Genomic DNA, 25,079 nt, shown 5'->3' with positions numbered 1-25,079 from the left:
GTGTAAATGAAAACAGGTGCAACAGGGTGGAGACAGCAGTATTTAAATGAGGGTTTTGCGTGTCTGAATGGAGAGTTTGGACGAGCAGAAAGCTGCAAGCACAAAATGAATCAGGTTCAAGTGGAAGAGGTTAACAAATATATTGAGTTATAACAAACACAAACATTACCAGAAATCCCGACATATGGGAGAGTATTTATGACAAAGTCAATGTTGTTAGTAAAACCAAAAATATTCCACTCCAAAATATTAACACGGGTGGAAAAAAGCTGTCCTATGCGTGTTCTGTCATTTTGCCTCCTTCTCCTCCTCTCCACAGTCACAGCAGTCATCTGAGCGCAGTGCGCAGCTGGTTAGTACCTGCCCTTCAAAGGTATTATTTATAGACGCAGTTAGTGTCAGAAAAATACCTTCAGGTTTGGTGAATCACAATTCGTGTGCTAAATAACATATTTGCATTTTCTCCTCCCTGTATTTTGCACACTGGGGTTGAAACGCCCCATATTACATATTCATTATGGCAAAGGTACTAATGGCGCTTTTCCACTGCATATTTCCAGCACGACTCGACTCTGGTTTTTTTTTGCGTTTCCACTAGGGATGGGTCAGAAGAGTTGTCGCTGGAAGAGTCATGAGCCGTCCCACACAAGAATCAAACCCGGCCGTTAATAACCCGGCTGTAGTGATGACCCTCTGGAGCGCTCTCCTCTCTGCAGCTGTGCATCTGGAGAACCACACACACATGCAGTAGGTCAAAATGCTCTCTATGGAGCAACAATAAAAGGACACAAGCAATTTTTGTGAGAGTTGGTTATTCCTGAGAACTCTCAGGAAGTGCAATCTCTGCTGTGCCTTCTTAATGATAAGAGTGGTGTTGATGCTCCAGGTCAGGTCATCCTCTTAGTGTTTGCAAAAAGTTCCACTGTTAGTATTTTCCTTCTGATCTTTTGCCAAAAGCCTGCAAATTTGTACCTCCAACTACTAAACTGCCTGTGGGTGGTATGACACTATTTATTCTCAGTGGAAAATGAAAAGGCTGAAATTATTCATTCATTCATGTAGTAGTCACTGGTTTTGTATAACCAAACACAGCAACTTTGCCACAGATGGCACACTTTCCCTTTGAAATGTATCTGCTTTTTAACAGAGGCGTGCAAAACGAAAACTAAAACATAATCCCACTTTGAGCAACAATCATCTAGAGAATATGTATCCACTATTTCTTTCACGCACATTTACAATGTGTTGCTTCACAGATGTTCATTTGAAAGCAGATGCATGGTTTGTTTTTAGATTGCACAGGAAATAGATAATATCAGACTTTCTAGTGTGCTAGGTCATAATCATCAAATGGACTCAGGAAATGCTGGCAGCATGCAGATCCACACATAGTATGTTTTCTTTAAACCTCTCACAAGATGCTTCTAGTTGCTTCTAGTTTAGTTCAAGGTGGTTATAGTGAATTGTCACTCAAAGCGGTGTCTCTTTTAGCTCTTTTTTGTTTTGTTGCAGCCCTCTTTTCAGCAGCAGTAGCAGCAGCAACAGCAGCTGTATTGAGTAAAATACACAAAAAGCTCTGATAAACCAACTAGAAACTACTCAACCCTGTCTTGGAAGTTGATGGTGAACAAGGACTTTTCATTTGTCAGATGGTCAGAAAACGACCTCAAATAAATGGTAATGTTGCTCCATTCTCAACTTTTATAAATGGATTCTCTGACCATAAATGACACTGGGTTAAAAATTAGAAGAGGGTAAATGAGTGTTGGCATGTTGCCGCCCTTAAGTACTTGAAATGTAATACAGAATGTCTACTTTGAGAAACAGATCAATGAGTTTGAATAAGCCCAGTTCATGACTGCAGCACTCTGTATGTTATTTCGTGATAAACATACGAAGCTCAACATCAAAATCCTACATGTTATCCAGCTGTGGGGTCCACACATATTTTCTTAATTGATGTCTGTTTTCCTGGTAAGATAAACTATTTTTTGGGGCTAAACCACATCCTGCTGCAGCCTGCACAAATGTTGGTTTCAGGGTGAAGAAAAACAGCAAACCAGAATGAACCAGTCTGTGGAAACATTAGCTACATTCAAACATTATTTTCATCTTGGGAAAACATATCATTTCAGGCAGAAATTCAACAATTGTAAGTCTACAAAAAGACATTTGAAGACACAACTCACTGTTGCATAACAGGGTTAGGTTTTAACACCAACCCTAACTATAGGATATCAGGATTATGATATAGGCCGAATTCATGATGTTATAATAGAACTGCTATAAGGTTAAATATTTTGTGTAGGCCCATTCTTTTACTGGATGTGGATATTAAGCACTTTTTGTAATACTTAATTTTTCAAACCACACCATACTTTTGACGGTAAAAACTTTACCTTGAATTATGTACCTGTACCGCCTTGCGGTCAGTACAGGTCAGTTCTAGTAAATGGATCTGGGGGTGTATTTTCAGCAGCACAGATGTTACTGAATGATCATAGAAATATTGTAGGAATACTACATGCATCAGTGTCTCTATGATCCTCTCACTCTTCTGCGATTACACATTGGTTCTTGTCACTTTGATCATGAAGGTGACACTTTTCTATATTCAATCTTTATTTCAGACCAGTTCGGTCCATAAAAACACACATACAACAAGAAACAACACACATACTACAAGAAAGTAAAAATTATAGTACAGAGGCTAAAATATAGTATATAATCGAGTATTATAGTATATAGTTTAGAGAATATTATAGATCCAAGATGAAACTGACAGAATGGTGGGACTGAGAGTAAAAGGCACAATTATAAATATTTGCTATGTTGGCACCACAGACAGCACCATAGATTCATCAATACACAGCACAGTTAGGCTACTGATATTTTAGAGCCATGGTCAGGGTAATAGATTCTGACTGGCAGCTTAATGAGGGGTTTGCATTTTGGTAATAATGTTTTAACTGTAAGTAAAAGTGCAGTTTCCAGCCTGCGTCAGACAATGCTGAGTTTACTGACTAATTATTAAAAACCAGGAAGTGTTGTGTGAACTATCGTCATCTTAACTCGCTCAGCACTAATATCTCTGCACATTTTCTGCTGTGTGTTGCGTTAAGCGGCAGATAAAAGGCTTAATTAAACCGAATGGACAAGAAATGTCCAATAAATGCAGCATGTTTCTAAAGTAAAAAAAAAAGTTTTAATAATTGTGATTTCAATTTTGACCCAAATAATCGTGATTATGATTTTTTCCATAATCGAGCAGCCCTAATGGATGTGCGCGCGACCTGCACGCGACTGAAGAGGCCAGGTAAACAACATGGCACATGAATCGGTAATACATGAACTACACTCCACACAGCTAGATATAAAACGCTTCAGTCACTTTCACATGGCTATACCTTACGTAGAAACTCGGAGATATGAGCTTGACCGAGCCGAGGAGGAAGGGGGAGGGGGCTGTGTGCGTGAGCAGTGATTGACAGCTGTCAGACACTCCTTCAGACACAATCGCTCTGATTGGTTCTTTTTGTCCGGTGGCGGTGGATTCTGCAGCAGGAGCAGTAGGTGGGGCTAAATGAGCCTGTTTTTTTTTTTCTTACAGATTACTAGTTTCATGTAATGCTGTCTTTACATAGTGACAGTCTTAGCAAATATGACAAAAAGTTACTTTTATAAAACTTACCAACTGCAGCTTTAAGCGTATTGTGGTAGCTAAGTATCTAGTTGCTTGTTTTGATGTTTTTCTGCCCCCTACTGGCCAAAATTTGATTGCGGCAGCTTTAAGTAGAAGTGGCACTACCATAACAGAGCAATGCTGCATCATAAGTAAAAGTGTAATTAATGAAATATGTGTTAACTGTAAAGTAAAGAAGAAATCTAGTACAGGAGGTAGACTACTAAATTTGAATGTCTGACATACTATTGGGGATTTTAATGTATAAAAATATGTTTTTTTATTTGATTTTTCTGAAAAGTAATTGTTCCTTAACAATGTCGGCAAGTGCAATCAAGTAATATAAAATGAAAATGTAAAAAAAATCCACACAAAATTAGTTCAGTAATTAAACACTAGTACTGTTGGAGCTTGTACCCCATTATCTGGCCTCCTCTGATGCTGTAGCCTGCTGTTTATGCTGAGCAGGTGTGGGTGTTACCACTGTTCACACACACATATACGCACACACCACCCAGACAGGATTCATACAGCCGTAATTACACTACTGCCACAGCTATAGGGAGTGGGGCGGCACCGGGTGGGAAAAGTGGAGGGTGTTTCAGCAGGCAGTGGGGAACAGCTCACTGAGGGGAGCTCAAAATCAACCAACTCAGGGCCACCGCAGGGTCTAATTACTGAGAGAATATGACTAATGATAAAGCAGTGCTCTGGTGGTGGTGTGTCCAAAATGTGCAGCCCTCACCGTCCAATCAATCCAAGTCTCACCCCCAGGTGTACAAGTATAGCTAGTGGTGCACTACACTGCTGTGCATAGACCTCTCACAATACTGTCTGGAGACTGATGGGAAGCCCGTGGCATGGAGTTCTAATGGCCTTCTGTCATGCGCCAACTACTATGTAGGCGTGTCAGTGTTCATATGTAGAGTTTGATATCCATATGTCACAAATTGAGGCATCCCTTTATATTTATGCATAAACAGGTGATGTGGAGATGACGATTGACTAGCAAAAGAGAAACATTCACTCCGCACAGTGATCCTCTCCGTGGAGATTTCTCGGTAGTTGGTCATTTTGACTGATGGAACACACACACACACACACACACACACACACACACACTTCAATCATTTCAGAGGACATTATGGTAACTTAAAATAATTTCCTGGAGACAGATCCTAACCTTAACCATGGACTTCCAAGCGAGGTCTAAAAAGTGAAGAAAATGCGCAAGTGCTTTAAATGACATTCTCGCTAATGGCCAACAGGGGGCCCTCCACTTGTTCTTAAAAGAAGTGTGATTGTAAGTCTATGAGAAAATGTCCCTAATTCTCACTTGATTTATTCAGTCTGATCTCAGAAATACATGACGGGGGCACGACTTCTTAACACTGAATTTCGTGGTGGGGACACGTAATGTGTCATATTTACGTGTCCCCACACGGAAACAATATCAATGTAAAGTCAATGGGAATCTACGGAGCCCCTCTGGTGTCATGGTCAAAAAAAATGTAATTGTGGCCACAATATAGCTATAATGTGCACATGAAATACGTGGCCACGAGATACTAATTTGTGGCCACGAAATAGGTATAATATTAATATCATTCCTGGACAGCTGGATAAGCAAATTGAGCACAACTTCTCTAGAACATGCAATAGCCTACGTCCTGACCAAATTCTGTTCACAGTTTCAGCTTGAAATCAGCTTAAAAAGTGCCTTTTTCACTGATCATCTCCTTTGAAAGTAGCATCATACAGTATGTGTCAGACTCTCAGCTGAGGTAATACATAGGTTATATGAACCGCAACGTTTAATGATGCTACTGGATGAAGCTGTGCTGTTACAGTAGTGCTCACTGTATGTATCACGTTGCCAAGGGAACCTATAGCCTGATCAGTGATCAGAATCTGGTATTGATTTGCAGGTTTTTGTTGCTCTGACTGAACTACTGAATGTGTCTGTAGTGTTCTCTGGACATTTGTCCTTCAATAAAATCACAGAAGATTAAAAGTTCACTATATTATTGATCAGTCTGATGTTTACCTGCAGATGAAATGTGCTATAATTCCTTTAAACCATTATGTCAAAATGATTATGATGTTTTATGCTTGGTCCTGATTTGCTGAAGTCCGTTTTACACTGCTATATTACAGCTAATAGAACCCTGATTAGAAAATTGCGCAATCCTTTATTACCACAGATAATATCTGATCAATAAAAATCATTCCACTTTGATTTGCCAAAGACTAAAGTGATTTCATAGGACACCAGAGCTTGAGCATAATGTTTAAATCAGTTGCATCAAGTTTAAAGTTTCAGAGCTCTACAATGTGCAGCTGTCACCAGAAATACGGGAGGCATTGAGAGTGCACCGAACACCCAGGAATTATATTAATATTAATATTACTTAGTATTTCGTGCACAAATACCTATTTCATGGCCACAAATTAGTATTTAGTGCGCACGTTATGGCTATATTGTGGCCACAATTTAATTTTTTTTTGGACAATGACACCAGAGGGGCTCCCCGTAGGAACCCTCTTTCGTGGTGGACTCATGGATTCCCTGGATTAACAACGTCACGTAGTGGGCGGTAATGTTTTCTAATCTATAAGAATCTATATAGAAATCGCGTCATAGAGCGTCAACCTCATATTTTCTAGCGGTTCCCTGTACATCATTGCAAAGTTGATAGATATTTTTCTCAAAAGGTATTTTCTTTCATAGCAGGTTAATAATAATTGTAATAGCCTGACATTGATAATGTGCTAATGAATGAGAAAAATAGTCATTGTTACCACGGCAACGGACCGGGAGCACAGCTGTGTAATAAGCCGTATGGATTTTTTATTACATATAATTTTCATTTGGAAACTAATATAATACAACTGCTACATTAGTCAATATTTAATAGTAACATATTTTTCCTTGTCGAGTATTTATCTCACATTTATCCCGTTCTCAGACTGGATAACCCGCTGCTTGAAGTAGGCTATTTTCGTCACTGTCGATTTTATTTATATCCTCAACATTTACCAACACAACAACACGAAAGTGTCCTTGATATCTCAAAAAAACGATGGGTAAATGTTATGATCATTGGCTTTAATTATTTCACCTTCGATTGTGAGAAATCTGTTTTAAAGTGGACAGTTTTGGACGATAGCAGAAGTGGCTACATTAGCCTACCCATGAACCTCAGTGATGGTTACCGTGGTGAGGACGCCAGCTGAGGCCATAAGAAAACATGTAGGCTGCTTAGTATATGGATGTATTACTGTGAGAGCTCTATAATACATCCATGACTCAGTATAACATGGTATATTACTTTTCCTCACTATAGAATTAATTTATATCCTCAACATTTCCAGCCAGCTAGAGCCCTAAGCTTGCTGTGGTGGTTTATTGTTATTTGCTTGGTCATTACGCAACCCAGAAGCTCAATATCTATGGAGTTAAATTACTGCCAAAACTCCACAAACATACAAAACATGTTTTACTCATGCCCAATGATTCACAAACAAACTCAGTGTGGTTTGCACATACAAAACGTCATTCACAAACTAATGCATACTACAATACCACATTCATAAGGCTAGATTTAGTAACACAAAGCCTTCATTTATTGCATTTGAAAAGGAAACCAAACAATATATAAAAACTATTAGTGATTCATGAAAGCTGCTAAAACTCATGACTTATGTACTTTGCTTTATATTTTTTAAATGAAACTCCCACTGGCTGCTATGTTGTTATATATTAACAACTGTGTGTTTGTATTGTTCTATTGTCTCTTCGAAATGTTTCCTATACATCAATAAAAAATGCATACAAAAAAAAATCAATTTTCAACTTGCTGCCTTTGACTCACACGGACACCTACTCGGAAGGAGAAATGCTAGTTTTGGGGGATTCAATTTAACACAATGAGCAGCCAAATCAAATGTGTCCAGAAATGTCTTTCGGATGATAAATATGCAATTTATGGTACCGCAGGAGCTAACATAGTTTACACCGATTAGGCTAACTTAACTTTTCATTCTGTTTCTAACTTAAATATATTAGGGGAGACTGGGGACAGTTGCAACACTTTTTACATTAATCTCAGTTACTCAGAGACTATTTGGACTAGGCCAACCAAACTTTTACATATTAAACTTACACATGTTTGCTAATTACCCATACCATTTAAAGATGGTTACATACAACATATAAATCACAATATAAGAAAAATTCAGATGTAGCAACTGACCCCAAACATGGGGACAGTTGCAACACGGATCAGGGACGTTTGCAACATTATTAAAAACACATTAAATGTCACAAATTAATTATTATTTATTTAATAATATTTATCATAGGCCTACCTTGTGTCAGTGTGTAGATGTTACTGAAGCTATTAAAAGTAAATATTTCAGTGTGAGACAAGAAAAATGGAATAATTTGCAATTCAAAAAACATTTATTGAACATGTATTTAGTGAACAAAATTATCTAAGGCACAAAAATAATTAGGATATATAAAAATATATAAATAAAATAAACATAAATAAAATATCTGAGGCTCGTTCCAAAATATTGAGGGGAACCCCTAGTGACTCTTTTCCTTGGCATACTGAAAACAAACAGAATACAATTTCTACTTTTAGAATGATTTACTACTATAGGACAACAAATAAATTGACTTTTCTCCTGTTGTCACAGGAAAATGTATGTGGCTAGTTTGCCCCATAGCACAACAGATAGATCAATGATTTCTCATTTTTGCTCAACTGGATAATTGGGGAATTTCTTTGTTTATCAATAGCATTAGTCTCTCATTGTCTTATAATATAATTGCCAGTTCTGTTCATCATGAGCATGGGCACAATAAAATACATAGAATGTGCCTATTTTGAACTTTAAATCTTAAAAAATACTGTTTTGTGGTCTGCTTTGATATTACTAGCCAACATAGCATGGGGACAGTTGCAACTGTTGCAACAGTCCCCAGTCTCCCCTACTGTATGTAACGTTAGATTAAGGGGACTTGCTTATATCCAGGTGAGTGAGTCCCTACATTTAAAAGAGTTGTCCCCACAACATTAGGAATACCTTGACTACACACACACACACACACACACACACACACACACACACACACACACAGAGAGAGAGAGAGAGAGAGAGAGAATTCCCACAAAATCTCCACAGCAGTTTAGCTTTGAATTATTCGCCTGACAGGTTGAATTCTTCCACATTTCATCCGGTTGTTCAATCAGGAAAACGATGAAACGGAAATAAAGCTCCCCTGGGAGAGCACAGAACACCCATACCGTCTCCCAAAGATGCATATGCCGCAGGTATATGTGTGCAGAGAAAACAAAACATCATTACAAATGAGGAACGATGCTGTGACTGAAGCTGCAGGAGTTTGAGGAGCTGTCCAGATACTGAAAGAGCACCTGACAGCCTTTCAATTAGTAACAAGAGCTGAAGGCTGTATGGGAACTGACGTTTTTTCTTACACTGGGCGACAATAAACCATTCATACGTTTCAAGTGAGGTGAAGTTGCAGCTTGAACATTTTGGACATTTTATTTAGTCGTTAATTGAAGGCGATATTTTACTTCTTTAGGGTTCTTAAACCGAAAAAGCGAGACAATTGCACTTTAAACAACCCGTTCAATTTCATACACACACATTTAAGCTATTAATTTGTTCAAACAAATAAAAAAGGAAAAATACAACCCGAGGTAATATTCACGCACCTATTTTGTGTTTAGTAGCTCTTTAAACCAATTTGGAGCCAAATAACCATCGGTCCAGCCACACATCGATAGATTGAATCTGCAATGAGTGTCAGTCGCAGCCTCGCATGGAGCATGCAGGCAGGAGGGGTGGAGTTCACAGCTCTTACTTTTCAGACGCTCCTCTGGCAGAAGAGCTCATTCTGTGCCTGGAGAACAGGAGAGTGGAGTTGGCTCTGGTGAGTCCTGGCAGTCCAGTGTAGTCAATTCAAACGCCTCGTCGGTGCAGCCTCCCATTAAACTTTCCATGCTGTTGCCCGTCCGATGCACAGCACTTAGGAGGTTTGTCGGGACCGTATCCTCTCCTGCTCGCTCGTCTGCAGCGCTCCGGGTCTCCACCGTCGGCTCTCCAGTTTCAGAGGGACACTCGCGGCCCGGGAAGCTGGCCTGGGTCTCCCGCTAATATGGAGGGAGACGTTATGGACAAAGTAGAGGCCACGGCGACTGTCCGTGACTTCGACCCCATCAGTGGGAGCATCCCGGCCACCAAAGTGGAGATCACCGTGTCCTGCAGGTGAGTGCACATCGGTGCCGCTGATGCTGTTTCTGCGCCAGGCTTTGGGAACCTCTGCGCGCTTTCGCTGCGTTTTGCTGTGAGAAAATTGTTTGTGATGAATAATGTGCAACTAAACATCTAAATGCTCAAAAACATAAACCAGAACCGCGTTCAAAATTGTGAGGAATAGCTGTAAAACTAAAGAAATATACAATTACAATAGTAATAGTATATGAGTAAAATATTCGCAACTATTAAACAAGACAAATACAAATACGGATCTAATTGTAATACTTACATTACATTTTTATAGAAAATCCACACAGCACTTTAATAACATTGCAGTAATGTTCAGCATCCACCAATCACAGTTAGACAAATGCTGCAAATCTGACCATCCCTAAACTTTTAAGCTTTTGTTTATTTGCCCTGTTTATCATAAATATTTAGTCTGTGGTATCTATTCAGATGAATCAGAGTCTCTCTCTCTCTCTCTCTCTCTCTCTCTCTCTCTCTCTCTCTCTCTCTGTGTGTGTGTGTGTGTGTGTGTGTGTGTGTTTGCGCGCGCCAAGTCGCGTGCCACAGTAGATATCGCCGCGGTAGAGTTTATTGGCGTGCCTGGGAGGTTTCCCCTGAGGCTGTGTGTACTGTTAGCTGTGACCTGCTTGACATGCTCAGAAAGCGACACGAGTTTGTCACAGAAATGTGAACACCAGACTGAACACTAAATTGTTCTTCCCTCGTTTTCAGTTAGCTTTTTTAACTGAACCCTCACAAAACTCCCCAAATACCACGATGATGGCAAGTGGTTCGGCAGATTAGGGTGGGGCAGCGCTGGTTGCAGGTAGAGTCAGTGTACTCTCTACTGCTGCAACATATGGTGGATTTATATAGGTCGACAGAAACAGTTGGTGCCGTTTTAAGTAACGTTTCTCTTTGAAACTGGTGTTCATATGTGTTACAAAGATCTCCCCATCCATGCATCATATTTCCATAATTTACAGTGTTTGCCTCTCTGCACCTGCTGGCTATGTCATTGTTGTATACATGTAAATGACGTGTTCAAATACCCACCACTGTTCCTGCAGAGAGTTTAGAATTTAATATACATAAAGCAAGAACGATTTATCAACCAAACATCCTGCAGCCACATTTTTTCTTCCCTCCTCTTCCTCATCTACATTCCTCTCAAAATCTCCATCCACTCAGTCAGCTATCTGTAGGGGGAAATTGATTGATTGTCTATTGTTGTAAATTCTGCTTCATCATCCACTTGAAAATTCTCAAGTTGTACAACAAACCCAGCACTGCTCTTACCCATATACCTGACCTTGTTACCCATTTTGGATATTAATTAATTAGACACATTTCAAAACAAGTTAGTTAATCTTCATTCACCGGAGAGGTTGAGTGCAGCTTTAAGATGGGTATTTAGTTTGAAGAGGGTCAGCAGTATTAAAACCTATATGGGTCTACTTTCGGACCCTGTCTTGACCTAATATATAAATATGTAAATATTCAGTTGTGTGTGTGTGTGTGTGTGTGTGTGTGTGTGTGTGTGTATGTGGTATATATAAGCTGTGGGCTTTCCTGTGTGTATGTACTGTGTTTTTCCATTGCGGGGCATGTTGTGAGTAGTAGCTGGACTCGTGTTTCCCTCATGGTTCCCTCGTGTTTCCCTCGTGTTTTTTTTCTTTTCTTCAGACCTTCATACTTCGGACTACGATCCGTGTTGATGCCCCCTGGCTGTCGATCTGCAGCTCCCTTGTTTGTCATTAGTGTCTCTCCACAACAAAGACTTGCTTCAGGACTCGGTTTGATAGAGAAGAAAAATCATTTCCAGTTTTCATTGGGCCTTGAAACATTATCTGCTTTAGATTCAAAGACTTCAGGTCCTATTTTCTTCCTTGTGACTTGTGAAAATTGCTACAGTAGCTCATGTTTGACCTCTGAGGACTGCTCAAAAGTTGAACGTACAGTATATGAGATACACAGCCATGCATGCCGCCACTCCCCCAGCTATCAGCAAGTGTGTATTTGGTCCATCCAGGAAACAATGGGTATTATGTGAGTGAGAAGCACAGGCTCCACAATTCTGTGTAATTGATTTAGTAAGCCTGAAAGCTCTGAGATTGCAGCGCACATGGAATTGAATTGTGGCGTGCAGCCCTACAGGCCTTCTCATAACCCTCTGCCAATAATACAGCAAGCCCCCTGACAAACTGGAGGGACTGAGGCAGACAACCCCTTATCAAAACAGGTGCATATTGCTGTGATAGCACATTGTATGTCCTCTCATGGCTCTGATTGGTTTTGCTCACAGGTCAGCCAGTGAGCTGAGCCCAAAGCATCCGCTTCTTAGCAGCAAGAGTTATATACTCCAACTCAGCCATAAGATGGCTCTTCAAACTCAAGTGGCCTCTATTCCTGCCATTGAACACAGTTCAGTGGTGGAGGGCCAATGGTCCCCTGGTGCTTTTAAAGGCTTGATCCCAACTCTTACGTGTCAGTAATGAATGTGTTCATTAGTTAATATTCAAGCAGCTCTGATGAATATTTCATGAGTTGTCTATGCCGTTTGCCACATCATGCTTTAATTATGAGCAAAGTAGTGAGTGTGAGTCCTGCTGGATTGTAGAACGTGCCCTTTCTATATCTCAGTTTACCAGACCGTCTCAGAGTTCCCATGTTCAATGACTTTAGGGAAACAGTGGCTCTGTGGTTCCACTGTGAAGCACACTTTTGATAATGAATGTTGGAAAAATGTGCACACGGACAAAAACCACAACCCCCCTAAAGGCTTGACACATCCTGTAATGAATGTGCTTCTCTCTTTGGTTCATCGCAGCACAGAGCCATGTACAAGATGTTAGTAATGCTTTGCAAATACTGTGTTTACTGAAAATAGCAGAATGATTTGATGAAAAGCCAAGATTTAGACCATGTCATTTTAAGTGCAAGATATGCGCTTTAGTCCAACAAAACGACCAGGCCATGGATATAACTTGATTTTTTATTTCACTCTAATTCGAAAAACAGAGGAAATATTATTATTTTTTTATTGGCCCTCCGTAATGTATCAAAACACACCACAGGTATGCTATTAAAAGTGGAATGGGCTGACAAAGCCACCCCCTCCCTTCCACTGTGTTCACCCTCCCACCTGACAGCTTGAACATTGAACTTAATCAGCCACCATTGGCCATTTCATGAGGACAAAGATGCTGCATCTTGGCTGTCCCCTCCTATTCTGCGCTGTTGCTTTGGAGCTCACTGTAACCATTCATTTGCAGTGATAGATTGGTTAAAGTAGCACTGCATCCAATCAATGCATTCCATAGCTGGCGGGATCTAACTCAACCAGGCCACTCTGTTCCCCAAGGGATTCATTACCTGCTGAAACACACAAGAGGTCACATGACTGCCTGCATCCTGTGACAAATGCTTGCAGAAGAGGATTCCTGACACATGAGGCCACTGATTGCTGTTCCCCGGGGTCAATCTGAAAACTTGTGGCACGCTTCTTGATCTGAACTCTTCCTCAGGCAATCATTGCAGCCAAGGAGAGAAGCCTAATAAAGTTATCAAGACGATTAGGATGTGCGGCAATCTGTCAAAAACAATTGCTTGAGAGGAGCAATTGAGATGCAAGCTGTGCAACCAACCTATTGTTTGATTACTTGATTGTGTTGCTGTGGCCTGTAAGTTGTTGTTGTTGTGTTAATAGCTGTTGATCTCATTCAGTCTCGGATCCCCATTCAATCAAACCCTGCGACCTGGTTTTTTCTGGTTGAAACATCCTTTTGTTTTGCCCCGGCAGAAAGCAACTTTGAGTTGAACTAGTTTTCATTGTGCAAGAACATAAAATATTAATAACAGATTTCTCTGAGTAAGAGAGAAATTTCAATTTGAAGTGATTTTACTGTGCAGTTCTTTTCATATCGTGTTCTGGGTTAAGACTGACCTGGGGCAAGCTCGCAGCTTTTATCTTGGAGGATGACTTGTGTCTGAGAGTGATGTGTCGCATCTGTTTTGGGGATCGTGGCTTAGGGACACAAGGGTGCCAAGAGAGGCAGATTTTTTTTTTCTTCCAATTTTGGGGATGTTAAGATTGCAGCAGGCGAGTCTCACAGGTCGATGAAGCGTATAATTATGCATGAACCCCTGACACAGTGAAAATGAGTTTGGATCCCAGACACTTGGCTTGTGTTGGTGTCAGTGATATTAATATATTCTCATTTGGGATGTATGACAGCAGAGGGGGATCCCATGGAAACACAATTGTGGTGCAATGCCAATGGTGGATGACACTCTGCATGTGGCCTCTGTCATCTGAAAGTGTTGATTGGAAAGACAAGAAAAGTCAAGAGTGTGGTGCAGCGATAAGGAATCAAGCTCGTCCCTCTTGGCTCAAACGTACCAAGCGGCTTTTGTAACTATTTTCAGAGTAGTATGTTAGTAGATTTCTGTGTCGGGGGATATTTGACCTAACATCACAGCTTGTCTGGGAGATGTGATAGCTGGAGGTGGATTCATACACAATGTGACAGGTTGCTCAGCGATGATTTTAGCACATAATGTTGCATATGCTGAAGGTCTCTCTTGCTGAGAGTCATAACTGCAGGCCTAAACAAGCTACTCATTGTCAGCTTATTGTTATTTCTGTTAATGTATCTGAGCTGGGACATTTGACTGGCTATGTTATAGCCAAAAGGGACATTTTCTGCCTGTGTGTGTGTGTGTGCTTTTGCTACACAACTGTATAGAGCTGAAACAACAGGTTTGATAAGTGCAAATACAATTAATTTGTACTGTGGGGAAATGGATTATCAGTCAAAATGTATTATTCGTACAAGATAAACTTAATCACAAGCTGCAAAACTGAAATGGTTAGAGGCTTCTGTAGGAGCTGTGAGTTAGTCTGGTTTCAAGTTTGTTTAATTTTCTTTTCTTATTCATGTTGAATGCCTTTAATCCTAATCCTACCAACTGGGGTACCCACAGACCCCAGAGGTATAATTTTTGTCACATCTCACAGGTGCTTTATTCTATTGTTTCCATTTTTTATGACTTTGTCTATCAATTTGTCCCTGATGACTTAATGTCATTACTGTTTTTAATTATGCTTTTTAAAAATAGCAATGTATTGGAATTCCAGGGGACCCCAGCACCCAATTCTGCTTATGCAGTTATAATAGATAGGACCATTTATTGAGTTATGTTTGCCAAGGGTCCTAATTTAAAATATCACACACTAATGGGGAGTGTCAGAAATTTTGAATGAGACAGATACAGATGCAGCAGATTTCCTCGTGCTCTGTTGATGACAGAAGATTTTACACAATATGCAAATTAACTGTAACTTTCCTAAAATAATAATGACTTGTTTTTTTAGATGAATAATGTTTTTAGAAGAAATACATTTTGAAGTAAATCTTGCTATGTTGATTGTTTCTTTCAGTAGTTTATTCTTGGGGTTCACAAGGGCCCTAGTCAGTAGTCCATGTATCTTGTTGGTAGGATGAAGGTTAAATGGAACATGTGAGGCCATACTTTTGACATCATCAACCAAGCACATGATTGGTGTCACAGTTTGCTTGTTGATAATACTGGCTGTTTTAGATATAACCAATGATTTGTGTTTTCTACATGTCGATGTCATACTAGGAACAAGAAAGGGATAGACACAGCATGGATTAAACCCAATTTTATAACCAAATTGGTCACCACCGGTTAGGTTTAGAATTGAGATGAGTTTCTGTGAGATTGGTTGTGTGATGTGATGTTTGAAGGGATCTTGACTGATTAATTGTTTGAGCATTTCCATGGTGTGATTTCCCACATGCCTGCTGTTAAAAGATGCATTTTACAGTGTAGTGAGCTTGTTTTAATTTTATCGGCGTGGTATTTTACATGTTGTACCTAAGTCTTGCCTCAGACTGTGCTGTGATATAGAACTAAGCTCTGCAGCAGAACAGACTGATCATATTGTCTGTGTCTTCCAGCCATCTGGGTCAGCACCAAAAAGACAACTCCATTGTCTGTTTCCACCCTGTGTGTTATGCTCGCACCTATCTCATCCCTCATTTATATTATTAGTGTTATACTCAGAGAGAGTTTCTTTATATGCTTTATTATTAAGATTACTATTGAGATTGACCCTGCTGTCTCCTCTTCACAATTGACTGAATCCACACTTTTTTTCTTAAGTGTTTGAAATTGCCAGTCTGTGAGGTACATGGTTAGTGTGTGCAAAGATATTTGCAGTGAGGATTTTTTTTTCAGACGGAACAGAAAGATGAGGGGAAAATGATGGGAATTCACAGTCAGCTAAGTGCAAAGTGCACTGCCAGGGTTATAACAGCTGTATAGAATCAGTATGCACATCTCTCCCAGCTCCTTGCAAAAAAAAAAGAAGAAAAAAACACCCGTTCTCTGCACCACACCCTGAGCTGTCACAGTGTGCAATTAGCAGGGATATTATTCCCAGGTTGAGCATTAGTCACACACCAAAAGCCAAACCGAACCAAGGAGTCACAGTGTATGTGCATTCTCATTCATTATACTACCTGAAGAGCAGCTTTACGACTGAGATTCTGTCACTGCCTACAAGACAGCCACCCAGGGAGTGATCTGCTGCTGGTATTGTCGACCTGATGAGATCGCAGGTTGAACAGAAACTGAATAATTAAACAGATGGAGGAGGAGAAGACACCTGGTGCCATCACAGTGAAGGTCAGCAGATGGCTCTGTCACTAATAAAGGAACCAGATTGCATGTTGAATGTAATGGGAGGGGGGGGGGGGGGTGGTCGTCTTGAGATCCAGACAAAAGAAACATTCCTCTGGCATCATTATCTGTCACTACGCGAGGAATTCTGTTATGCAATGCGGACAGAGATCATTTTTTATAATGAAATACAGGAGTTCAACAGATTTTATCAGTTGTTTAAATTTGTTGTCTTTAATTTCAATTTCTCCCTACATGCCTGTATCTGATTACCTTTCCTGTATAATGTACTGTACATACATTTTTATGAATTACAAAATACCCTCAAGGAAAGAAGGAATATTTTTGTCCAAGTAACGTGATTCCTCTGGTTTATGTAGGGTCAGTTGACCTCTGCAGAACTACCTCCTCTTTGGTTCTCTGACTCTTTGACCCCCGAGAAGCTGCCTATGGGTGTATTAGATAAAAAGTAGAACTACCGACCCTATGTGGGAATACAGTGTCTGTCCTCAGTGAAAAGAGAGATGACCTAAGGGCAGGAGTGAAAGTGAAGTGATAGAGTAGACTTGGAAATTCAAACCACCCCTCACCAAGCCATCTCCCATGGTCTCTAATGTATAATAGAGACTTGCCTTCATCTAACCCAGTCAGAGACTTGACTTTCAAGATTGCATTTGCTGTGTCCTTTTAAGAGCCAATGAGGAAGCAGCTCATACTGGAATTTGCAAGCCATTTTCAAGGGTATTTAAAACCCCTTCCTGCTGAATTAGATGTGATTTCTCCAAGGTACCAATTATGATTTCGACAACTCTAAGAAAGTGGTGGAGAATTAAGGGACTGCTGACAATAAGGCACTATGGGTGCAGGAATTAATTCACGCATTTCTTAGTTTAATGATCAGCCACATGGACTAAGGAGCTGCTGAAATATCTCCAGGGTCCTGACCGAGAGGGACCATGCACTTCTTATATATTCTCTGAAATTAGAGTTTAGCAGCCAACCACATTTTAGAGGTCATCCCTTCTTCACCCTTGGCCAGTATTGGAAACATTTATCAATATTTCAGCCAAACTAAACACTTTTTGACACATTTATACAGCCAGAGAGGGTTGGCAGATTTGTGAGCAGAGCACATTAATCAGTTATGTGACACTAATTCAACGTTCAACGGCTTTTCCAGGTACTGCCTTATTTATTAATTAAAGTGTGCATAATCACAAACTACAAGCTTAATTCACTGATGAATAAACAAACATTACTTTGTTAGGGATGATTAGGCAGAGAAAGAAAGTTATTAGACTGAGATTTTTTTTCTTTCTCAAGTGAGATTGAATTCAGTTTCTTGTAGTTTTGTTTGTTCTACATCTAATAATACTTTCCAGACTCTTACTTCAAATGTGATAAAATATTAAAAGCTCCTGTGACAAGAGGAGATTATTGCACTCAGAGTTTTAATGAAGGTGGTGAGATCAAGAGGAATAAGAAAAATGATGTTTGCCATCATTCACATATTTCAAATTAGATAGTCAAAGTGCCACGGTATGAGACATGACTGATACATGAGAAGTAGTGCTTCTAATTACTTTTGTCCTACTTTCAATGAACATCATCATCAACAAACTTTTTTTACATCAGGTTTCAGGATAATGATCTTCTCTTATCCCACTGAGATGTGTGGATAGAAGGAGTTAACTTTTGAAATAGGCAGCATTACTTCACTGACAGCAGACGGATTATCTGAAATGTTAATACCCATCCTGTGGCACCGTTGTGTGTACTCTGTCCATGTGCACAGTAAGATGGTGGATTAATTTGTATTGGTTTATAAATCTGTATACTAATTATTTCTTCTTGGAGTAAAACTGTTCAGTGGGAGCAAAGTGTAGTTCAACAACTCAAATAACAGCTTGTCGTGTGCAATAACATGCAAAAAGTGAAACATTTTCCTTTTTTTTCACACGGATCATTCTGTTCTGTACTGAGAGATGGGACAACGTGATGGACAAGCTAATTGTCAAAGGGTAATGGATGCCAGACAGTAACAGGTGGATACAAAGAGGTAGTTAGTCATGGATGGCTTTGTTATCTCCAGTGATAATTACACTGACAATGTTCCAACTGTAGTCAGGTCAGCCCAAGGCTAATACCCAACAAAGCCGCATCTTTTATCCCCCCACGTATCCCTGTGACGGAAGATTTTGTGTCCAGGAATTCAGAATTAGATGTACATGAGTGAATGGTCCTGTTGCTTGGATTCAGGCCAGAAATCTCATCTATATTCATTGAATTCCTGCTGTCCCCTAAGGGGAGGAGGATTGTTCTGAGCTGCATGCAAGTTATTTATTGACACTGCAAGAAATACTGGAAACAAGACATATTTATTGCCTTTTGCATTCTACTGATCTGTTGTGCTAATGAGATCACTAAAACCATCTGAAATATGGCTCTTATCTAAAATGCTGAATGAAGTAGTTGATGGAGGGGCTCATTTGTAGCACAGTCTTCACCTTTTAATGGTTATATCTACCGTGTTAGATTGTACAGTGGCAGAGGAAAAGAAAGGGAATGACTTGTTGGGGGAAATGTCCCTTTGTCTCCCAAAAAAACACATATATTCCAGTCTGGAAGAGGCTAAAAATAAAGACGGCATGAATAATATTAATGCTGATTGCGACTCTTATCTTGAATGAGCCAATCAGATTGTATGGCTGCTTGAAAAGGTTCGGGTGATGATCAGTGAATTGGATAGCTCCTCCACAGTGAACTAGGTGGTGTTTTATTTAAGGATTCAAGGTGTGGAGAAAAACTATTGTAGGTATTCTGATATGGAATAGTAGCTTTTTTTCTTTGATTGTGGTTCAGACTGAGGGAGACTGCTCTGAATATGTGTAATTCCTGAAGATATACTGCTTTACAATAACTATCAAATTCATGACATTATCAGTACAAGGGCTGCAATGATTCCAGGACGCTCTTGTGGTTGCTAAATGAAAATGCTTTGATGAATACTGATTGACTGTATTGATATGTGTTGCTGCGAATGCTGAAATAAGTCTTCAGGTGTAGTTTTTTCTTGTGGCTTGTTTTGTGCCCTAAGGCCAAATCTACCAGGGTAAAAACAGTTTGATTGTACTTTGCACAACTGCAGTGCTGTGTCAGAGCTGATTTACTGTTAAATGTCTGTCTTCAAGGTTGTCATTGATGTATTAAGATAACTTTTAGCCACATATGTATTTGAGTTAGGGCTGCAACTAATTTATATTTTTAGTTATTTTTGATCTGCAAATCATTTTCACAATTAGACAGCAAAATGTCAGACGTCTTCAAGTTATTTGTTTTGTCACACTAACAGCCCAAAACACAAACATATCTAGTTTACAATAGTTTGAGACAATAATTTTCACATTTGAGAAGCTACAGCCACAAAATGTTTGTTGTTTTTGTTTGAAAAAGTTAAAACAGATCATCAAAAATCTTTTTTTTGGGTCTATTAATTTAATTGACAAATTATTGCAGCTCTGATCAGAGTCCTTCTCTGGTTGAGTGATGACTCCTGACACACATGAATGGGGCAACAACTATCTTCTTTGAGACATTTCATTGGACCCAATGGCTCAAATTGTGATAATACAAAGTACAGTGTATCATTCATGATATCATGGTAGATGTAATAATGGTGTTTTGGGAAAAGTCTCTGTCATGTGACCTATAATTCCGGCTATGAATATTACGTCAAAATACCTGCACAACCTGGTGCTGTTCCTGGGACCTTTGAAATGTTGCACTTCCTTTGCTACATCACATACAATGGCAAGTCAGAATACCATATAAAAGCTTAATTAAGCATAGTAAAGTAAATTAGTGAGTAAATAAATCACCATTCAAAAACTAATCATAACAATGGGTGCTATTCAGTTGTAACAACAGCTTCAGTATTTGTCACACACATTTGTACTATTCAGCTATGACATATTTCTGTTGATTAGTTACCTACATAAACGATGTATGTGTGTGGAGGAGAGATGTTATGGAGAAGGATGCTGCAGATAGAACTGAACTGTGATTTATGGATATTGTTTAACTGATTGTTTCTTAGCAGCATTTGTCAAAAGGAAATAGATTTGAATGAAATTTGTTGGAAAGTCAGGCCATAGGCTAAAGAGTGCATCAATCACATGCAGGTGCACATGTGGGAATTCTGTCAGGAATGCATCATTTTGAAGTGGACAATTGTGAAAATTGTTACTGTAACTTCCTGAACTACTGCACAAAAAATCTGGCATGAGAATGTCATGATTGTCTATCCATTGATGCAGATAAAAATCGAATCATTTTCTCTCATGAGAATAAATGCAGGGGATTGTGCAGCCTTGGTGAGATGCACACTCTGAATTCTTTGTAGCGACAAACAGCTATAAGTATCACCCATGTTTTCACCCTTACCTCTGTGTCCTTTTACTGGGCTTTAATGTGCTTATTGCACTGCTCACTTGAAAATGAAAACTCAAGGACATTTTGGTTTATGTGAAGTTAGGTCTGGTTTTGCATTACCTTGCAATTATCCTGTAGCTCTTTGCTATGGATTTTTTGATAGAACTCCACAAGAGTGGAAGCATTTACATATGAGACACCTTACGCACCTTACAGGATATGGATTTTCCTAATTGATATGCTGCATTAATTGGACTAATGTAAGCATATGCTGGAGCATATGGGGTTTTGATGTGTAACCATCCTTCCTTCTCTTACAGGAATCTTTTGGACCGAGACACTTTCTCCAAATCCGACCCATGTAAGTTCTCAGCTTTTTACCATGCCTAGCTTTTCCTTGGATACATTTTACCCAGAATATGGTTCAATGACACCTCCTCTCCTTTTGCAAAGCTTTCCTTTTTTACTTTCACTGAGCTTAACTTTGATTCAGTTTACTCTGCTATTTCAAAGTGTTCCTTCAATAACTGCATATCATTTGCACAGTAATGTGACAACCTTTCCTCACTGAGAGCTACAGAAAGTACCTTAATGGATGCAGGGTATAAACGCTAGCCTTTGAATACAAATGGATATCTTTTGGTGGGACACATGGGGATCTGCCATAAAGGCATTTTCTTTGATACTCCCTGCAGGGTAGAGAATGGAGGAGACATTTAACATAATAGGGAGGAGGTTCAAGCCCTTTGTGTAAATAAGCTAGTGGGAAAATATCACACTTGCCCTGTATTGTATTTGCCTGAAGATGGACCTTGGGATATATGACAGATCATGTCAGGTTTGCCAGTCTCAGTTTCATTTGAAGTCACAAAATCAAATAGAAATCATGAGAATCCCACCATTAAGAAATTGTGTTTTGATTGCACGGCTTAAATTTTACTCCAGGAGCCTTCAATCCTCAAGCTTTAGAACTTTGTTCTTTGGATGTGGACATCATTCTCCGAATTTGATGCAGTGCAGCATCATCAAGCTTGGCACTTTATTATGCTGTCAGGTTGTGGCAGGATAATTAATGATGAATGTCGGCAAAGAAAGAACAAAACAAACACTATTTGAAGAAGCAGGATGCTTGATTGAGATTATTTAGTGACACTGTATTCCTCTGTTCTCTATCTCTCTTCCTTTCTCTTTCTCCTCCTCTCTTCTCAGTGGTTGTGTTGTACACCCAGGGCGTGGAGTGCAAACAGTGGCGAGAGGTAAGAGATCACAGCTGTCCCTCTGTCAGCACAACTCAATCAGCCTGTCTCCTCCCCACAGCAGCACGCTCCTTGTTTACAACCCTATCTCCCTCCCCCTGCTGTGAGTGCCAATCATTTGCAATTGATTGACCCTGTGAATATCTGCACGTTGGTCAGTACTGCGTTAGCTGTGACTGATTGGCCGATTAAGGTGACAGCTACATGTATCGATAAAGATTTGCCTCTGCATTAAAGTCCCTCCTGGCTGTTGGCCACTGGGCCTTAATTAGACCAGAGAGGCATATAAAGTAGAGGAAGGCAGAGATTGCAACAAGATCTTTAATCTTAATGAATGAAAATACAGAGAAATGGCTATTTAAATGATGTTTCAAATGAGAATACAGGTTAATTTAAGGATTTTTTACACTGTGATATTTGTGTAAGTAAACCTTACCATTCTTTATACACATGTAACATTTTTTTTCAAAGCCCAAAGTCAGTCAACTTAGAATCATACAGATGTTACTTCGCCAAAATAAATCCAAGAGAGTAACATATGTCAGTAGGAAGAGGAAAGGGGACTAGACACAGGCGAGAACAGGAAGAGCGCCCGCACCGCCAAAAGAGCAAGCAGGTAGTTTGTAATTGAAGAGTAAGCCAAGACTCTGACATTTATAACAAATGTGGAATGTAATACCACATGTGTCCAGTTCAGCTCATCATAACTACACAGTGAGATAGTCAATGCATCCAACACCAAAAGATGTGTAAATGGATATATTAAAGTTTAGACCACCAACTCTGTCTGCCCCCTTTTAATGCTTGATCTCAAGTTTGCAGCCTCGCACCAGCAGAGCCCAATGTGTCCAACTGCTGGCTATGGATATAAATCTGGGCTAGGAAAACAAGAGGGTTATGGTCAGTGTACACTATCACTAGAAATGAACTGAAACCATCTTACACTTTGATATGCTGAAGAGCGAGGCTTATGGCTTATGGCTTAAGTCTCCTCCTCACGGGTGGAGTAGTTCAGCTGATGATGTTTCAACTTGACTGTGAAGTAGCATAAAGGATGGCACACATCTCTATCTTGCAGCAACACAGCACTAGCTCCAGAAGCATTTGCTCTCTCAGGTCAGTAGCTGTCGGTGATTGTACTGTTGGAAAGATCATAGATCTCAAACAAACAAAGCAGAAGTCTTTTTGGTGGTGGCAGTCTCTCTAGTTTTCCCGCTCATCTTGGGCAGGATTTGAGCGTGTTAATATGGTACAATCATGTTTTTCTTCTACATTTTGGTGTGGGAATGATGTAATCTGTGTCAGACACTTTACTTTCCACTATATAGGGACCTGAAATATGGGCAGCCAGGCATTGGCAGTAGGACCACAACTTGATCACCAGGTTGAAACTGTTACATGCTCTCCTGAGAAGAGGAGAGAACTTCTTTTTCCAATGAAGATGCACAATGCAAATGCTGTTTACACTGGGAGACAAAGTCCAATACATTAGTTTTTGGAGAAGAACGGAACATGAACTGCAACTTTAACACAAGTTCAGCTGGTCTGAACCCAAGGGACTCCTGTTTTGTATCACAGTACTTCTGTAACATCGACTTCAAAGTTTGATGCCAACGTTCAAGTGTGTCGTGTGATATGTGCTCGACAACCAAAGAGTGCAAAACCTCCTTAAAGTCTGTTTAGGAAATTAATACCTTGATCAGTGTGCACAATTTTGGTAGCCAAAAGGCGGTAAAGAACTTAATCTTTTGTTTTGGCTGGCGCAGGGATTTTTCGCAATGTAATTGCCCTTGGGAAATGAGTGGTAACACACATCACGGTTAACAAAAACTGATTACCCAACCTAATTTCAGCAAAGGGTCAACACAGTCTACAATGATGTTCAAAAGGCTCACTATAAGCAGGAATAGGCCGCAGAGCAGCTGGAGGCACTACTTTATTTGGTTTCCCCACAATTTGGCAGATGGCACAAACTTGCAGAAACACACATATCAGCTTTCATTCTAGGCCAGCAGAAATGTTTCAGGATTCGATGAGTCCTCAACAACTGTGCTGAAACACATCACCTCTCTGGGCACTGATGAGTGCTTCACTGGACAGCGGCAGTGATAGCTCAGGAGCAAACAGAGTCAGACAAATCAAGATCATGGGCTTGCTTTTTAGCTTGAGCTCTAGTCAAAACAGTAACTGAATAAATCCAGATGTCTAGATCATTGTGTCCAGACTCATATCTGGACATGACTTCAGAGGAAGGGTATACTTTACCTCCAGCAGTGTTGTTTCTCATGATAAAGTCGATGCCATCAGTGGGAAAATGGGAATGGACAGCTATGTGTTGCAGGTACCTTTCACTATTGTACTCATGTTTCAGGCAGATGTATCACTCAAAGGCAGGACACCAGAAAGGAAGAATGACTGTGACCCATCAGTGTCTCATAACACTGTGACTGGGCACTGGTCCACAGACTTCCCTGTGAAAGACACAAATTCAGTAAAGAATTCTGAATCCTGCTGATTCTGAAGCTGATGCCTGCTGCTTTCATTTTAAAGTCATGCAATTCGAAACTATGTGACCGAGTCTTTGGCAGAAAAAACATTGTTTCTCAACCTTCAAGGTTCACGGTGTCTTTATTATCCCAGAGGGGACATTTGGTTTACAGCCAGCAGTCGTACATAAACAACAAACACAACAA

General features: G+C 39.9%; 2 protein-coding genes across 2 annotated transcripts in view; one reads left to right on the top strand and one right to left on the bottom strand.

Moving 5' to 3' along the window:
• Positions 1 to 262: 262 nt before the first annotated feature.
• Positions 263 to 25,079, bottom strand: part of rbm15 (RNA binding motif protein 15) — a 214,785-nt gene continuing 189,968 nt past the window's right edge. The window contains exon 2 of the mRNA XM_053318238.1: positions 263 to 274. The gene's annotated coding sequence lies outside the window, so the exon portion shown is untranslated. The remainder of the gene's footprint in view (positions 275 to 25,079) is intronic.
• Positions 9,879 to 25,079, top strand: part of cpne5a (copine Va) — a 72,571-nt gene continuing 57,370 nt past the window's right edge. Inside the window, exons 1-3 of the mRNA XM_053317949.1 lie at positions 9,879 to 9,988; positions 21,451 to 21,491; positions 22,340 to 22,386. Coding sequence (XP_053173924.1) covers positions 9,879 to 9,988; positions 21,451 to 21,491; positions 22,340 to 22,386 — 198 coding nt within the window. The remainder of the gene's footprint in view (positions 9,989 to 21,450; positions 21,492 to 22,339; positions 22,387 to 25,079) is intronic.

This window comes from Scomber japonicus, chromosome 4 (assembly GCF_027409825.1).
Source record: "Scomber japonicus isolate fScoJap1 chromosome 4, fScoJap1.pri, whole genome shotgun sequence".
In the NCBI taxonomy this organism is placed as follows: domain Eukaryota; kingdom Metazoa; phylum Chordata; class Actinopteri; order Scombriformes; family Scombridae; genus Scomber; species Scomber japonicus.
Note: the sequence above shows the minus strand (reverse complement) of the source record. Positions and strands in the feature narration are given on the sequence as shown.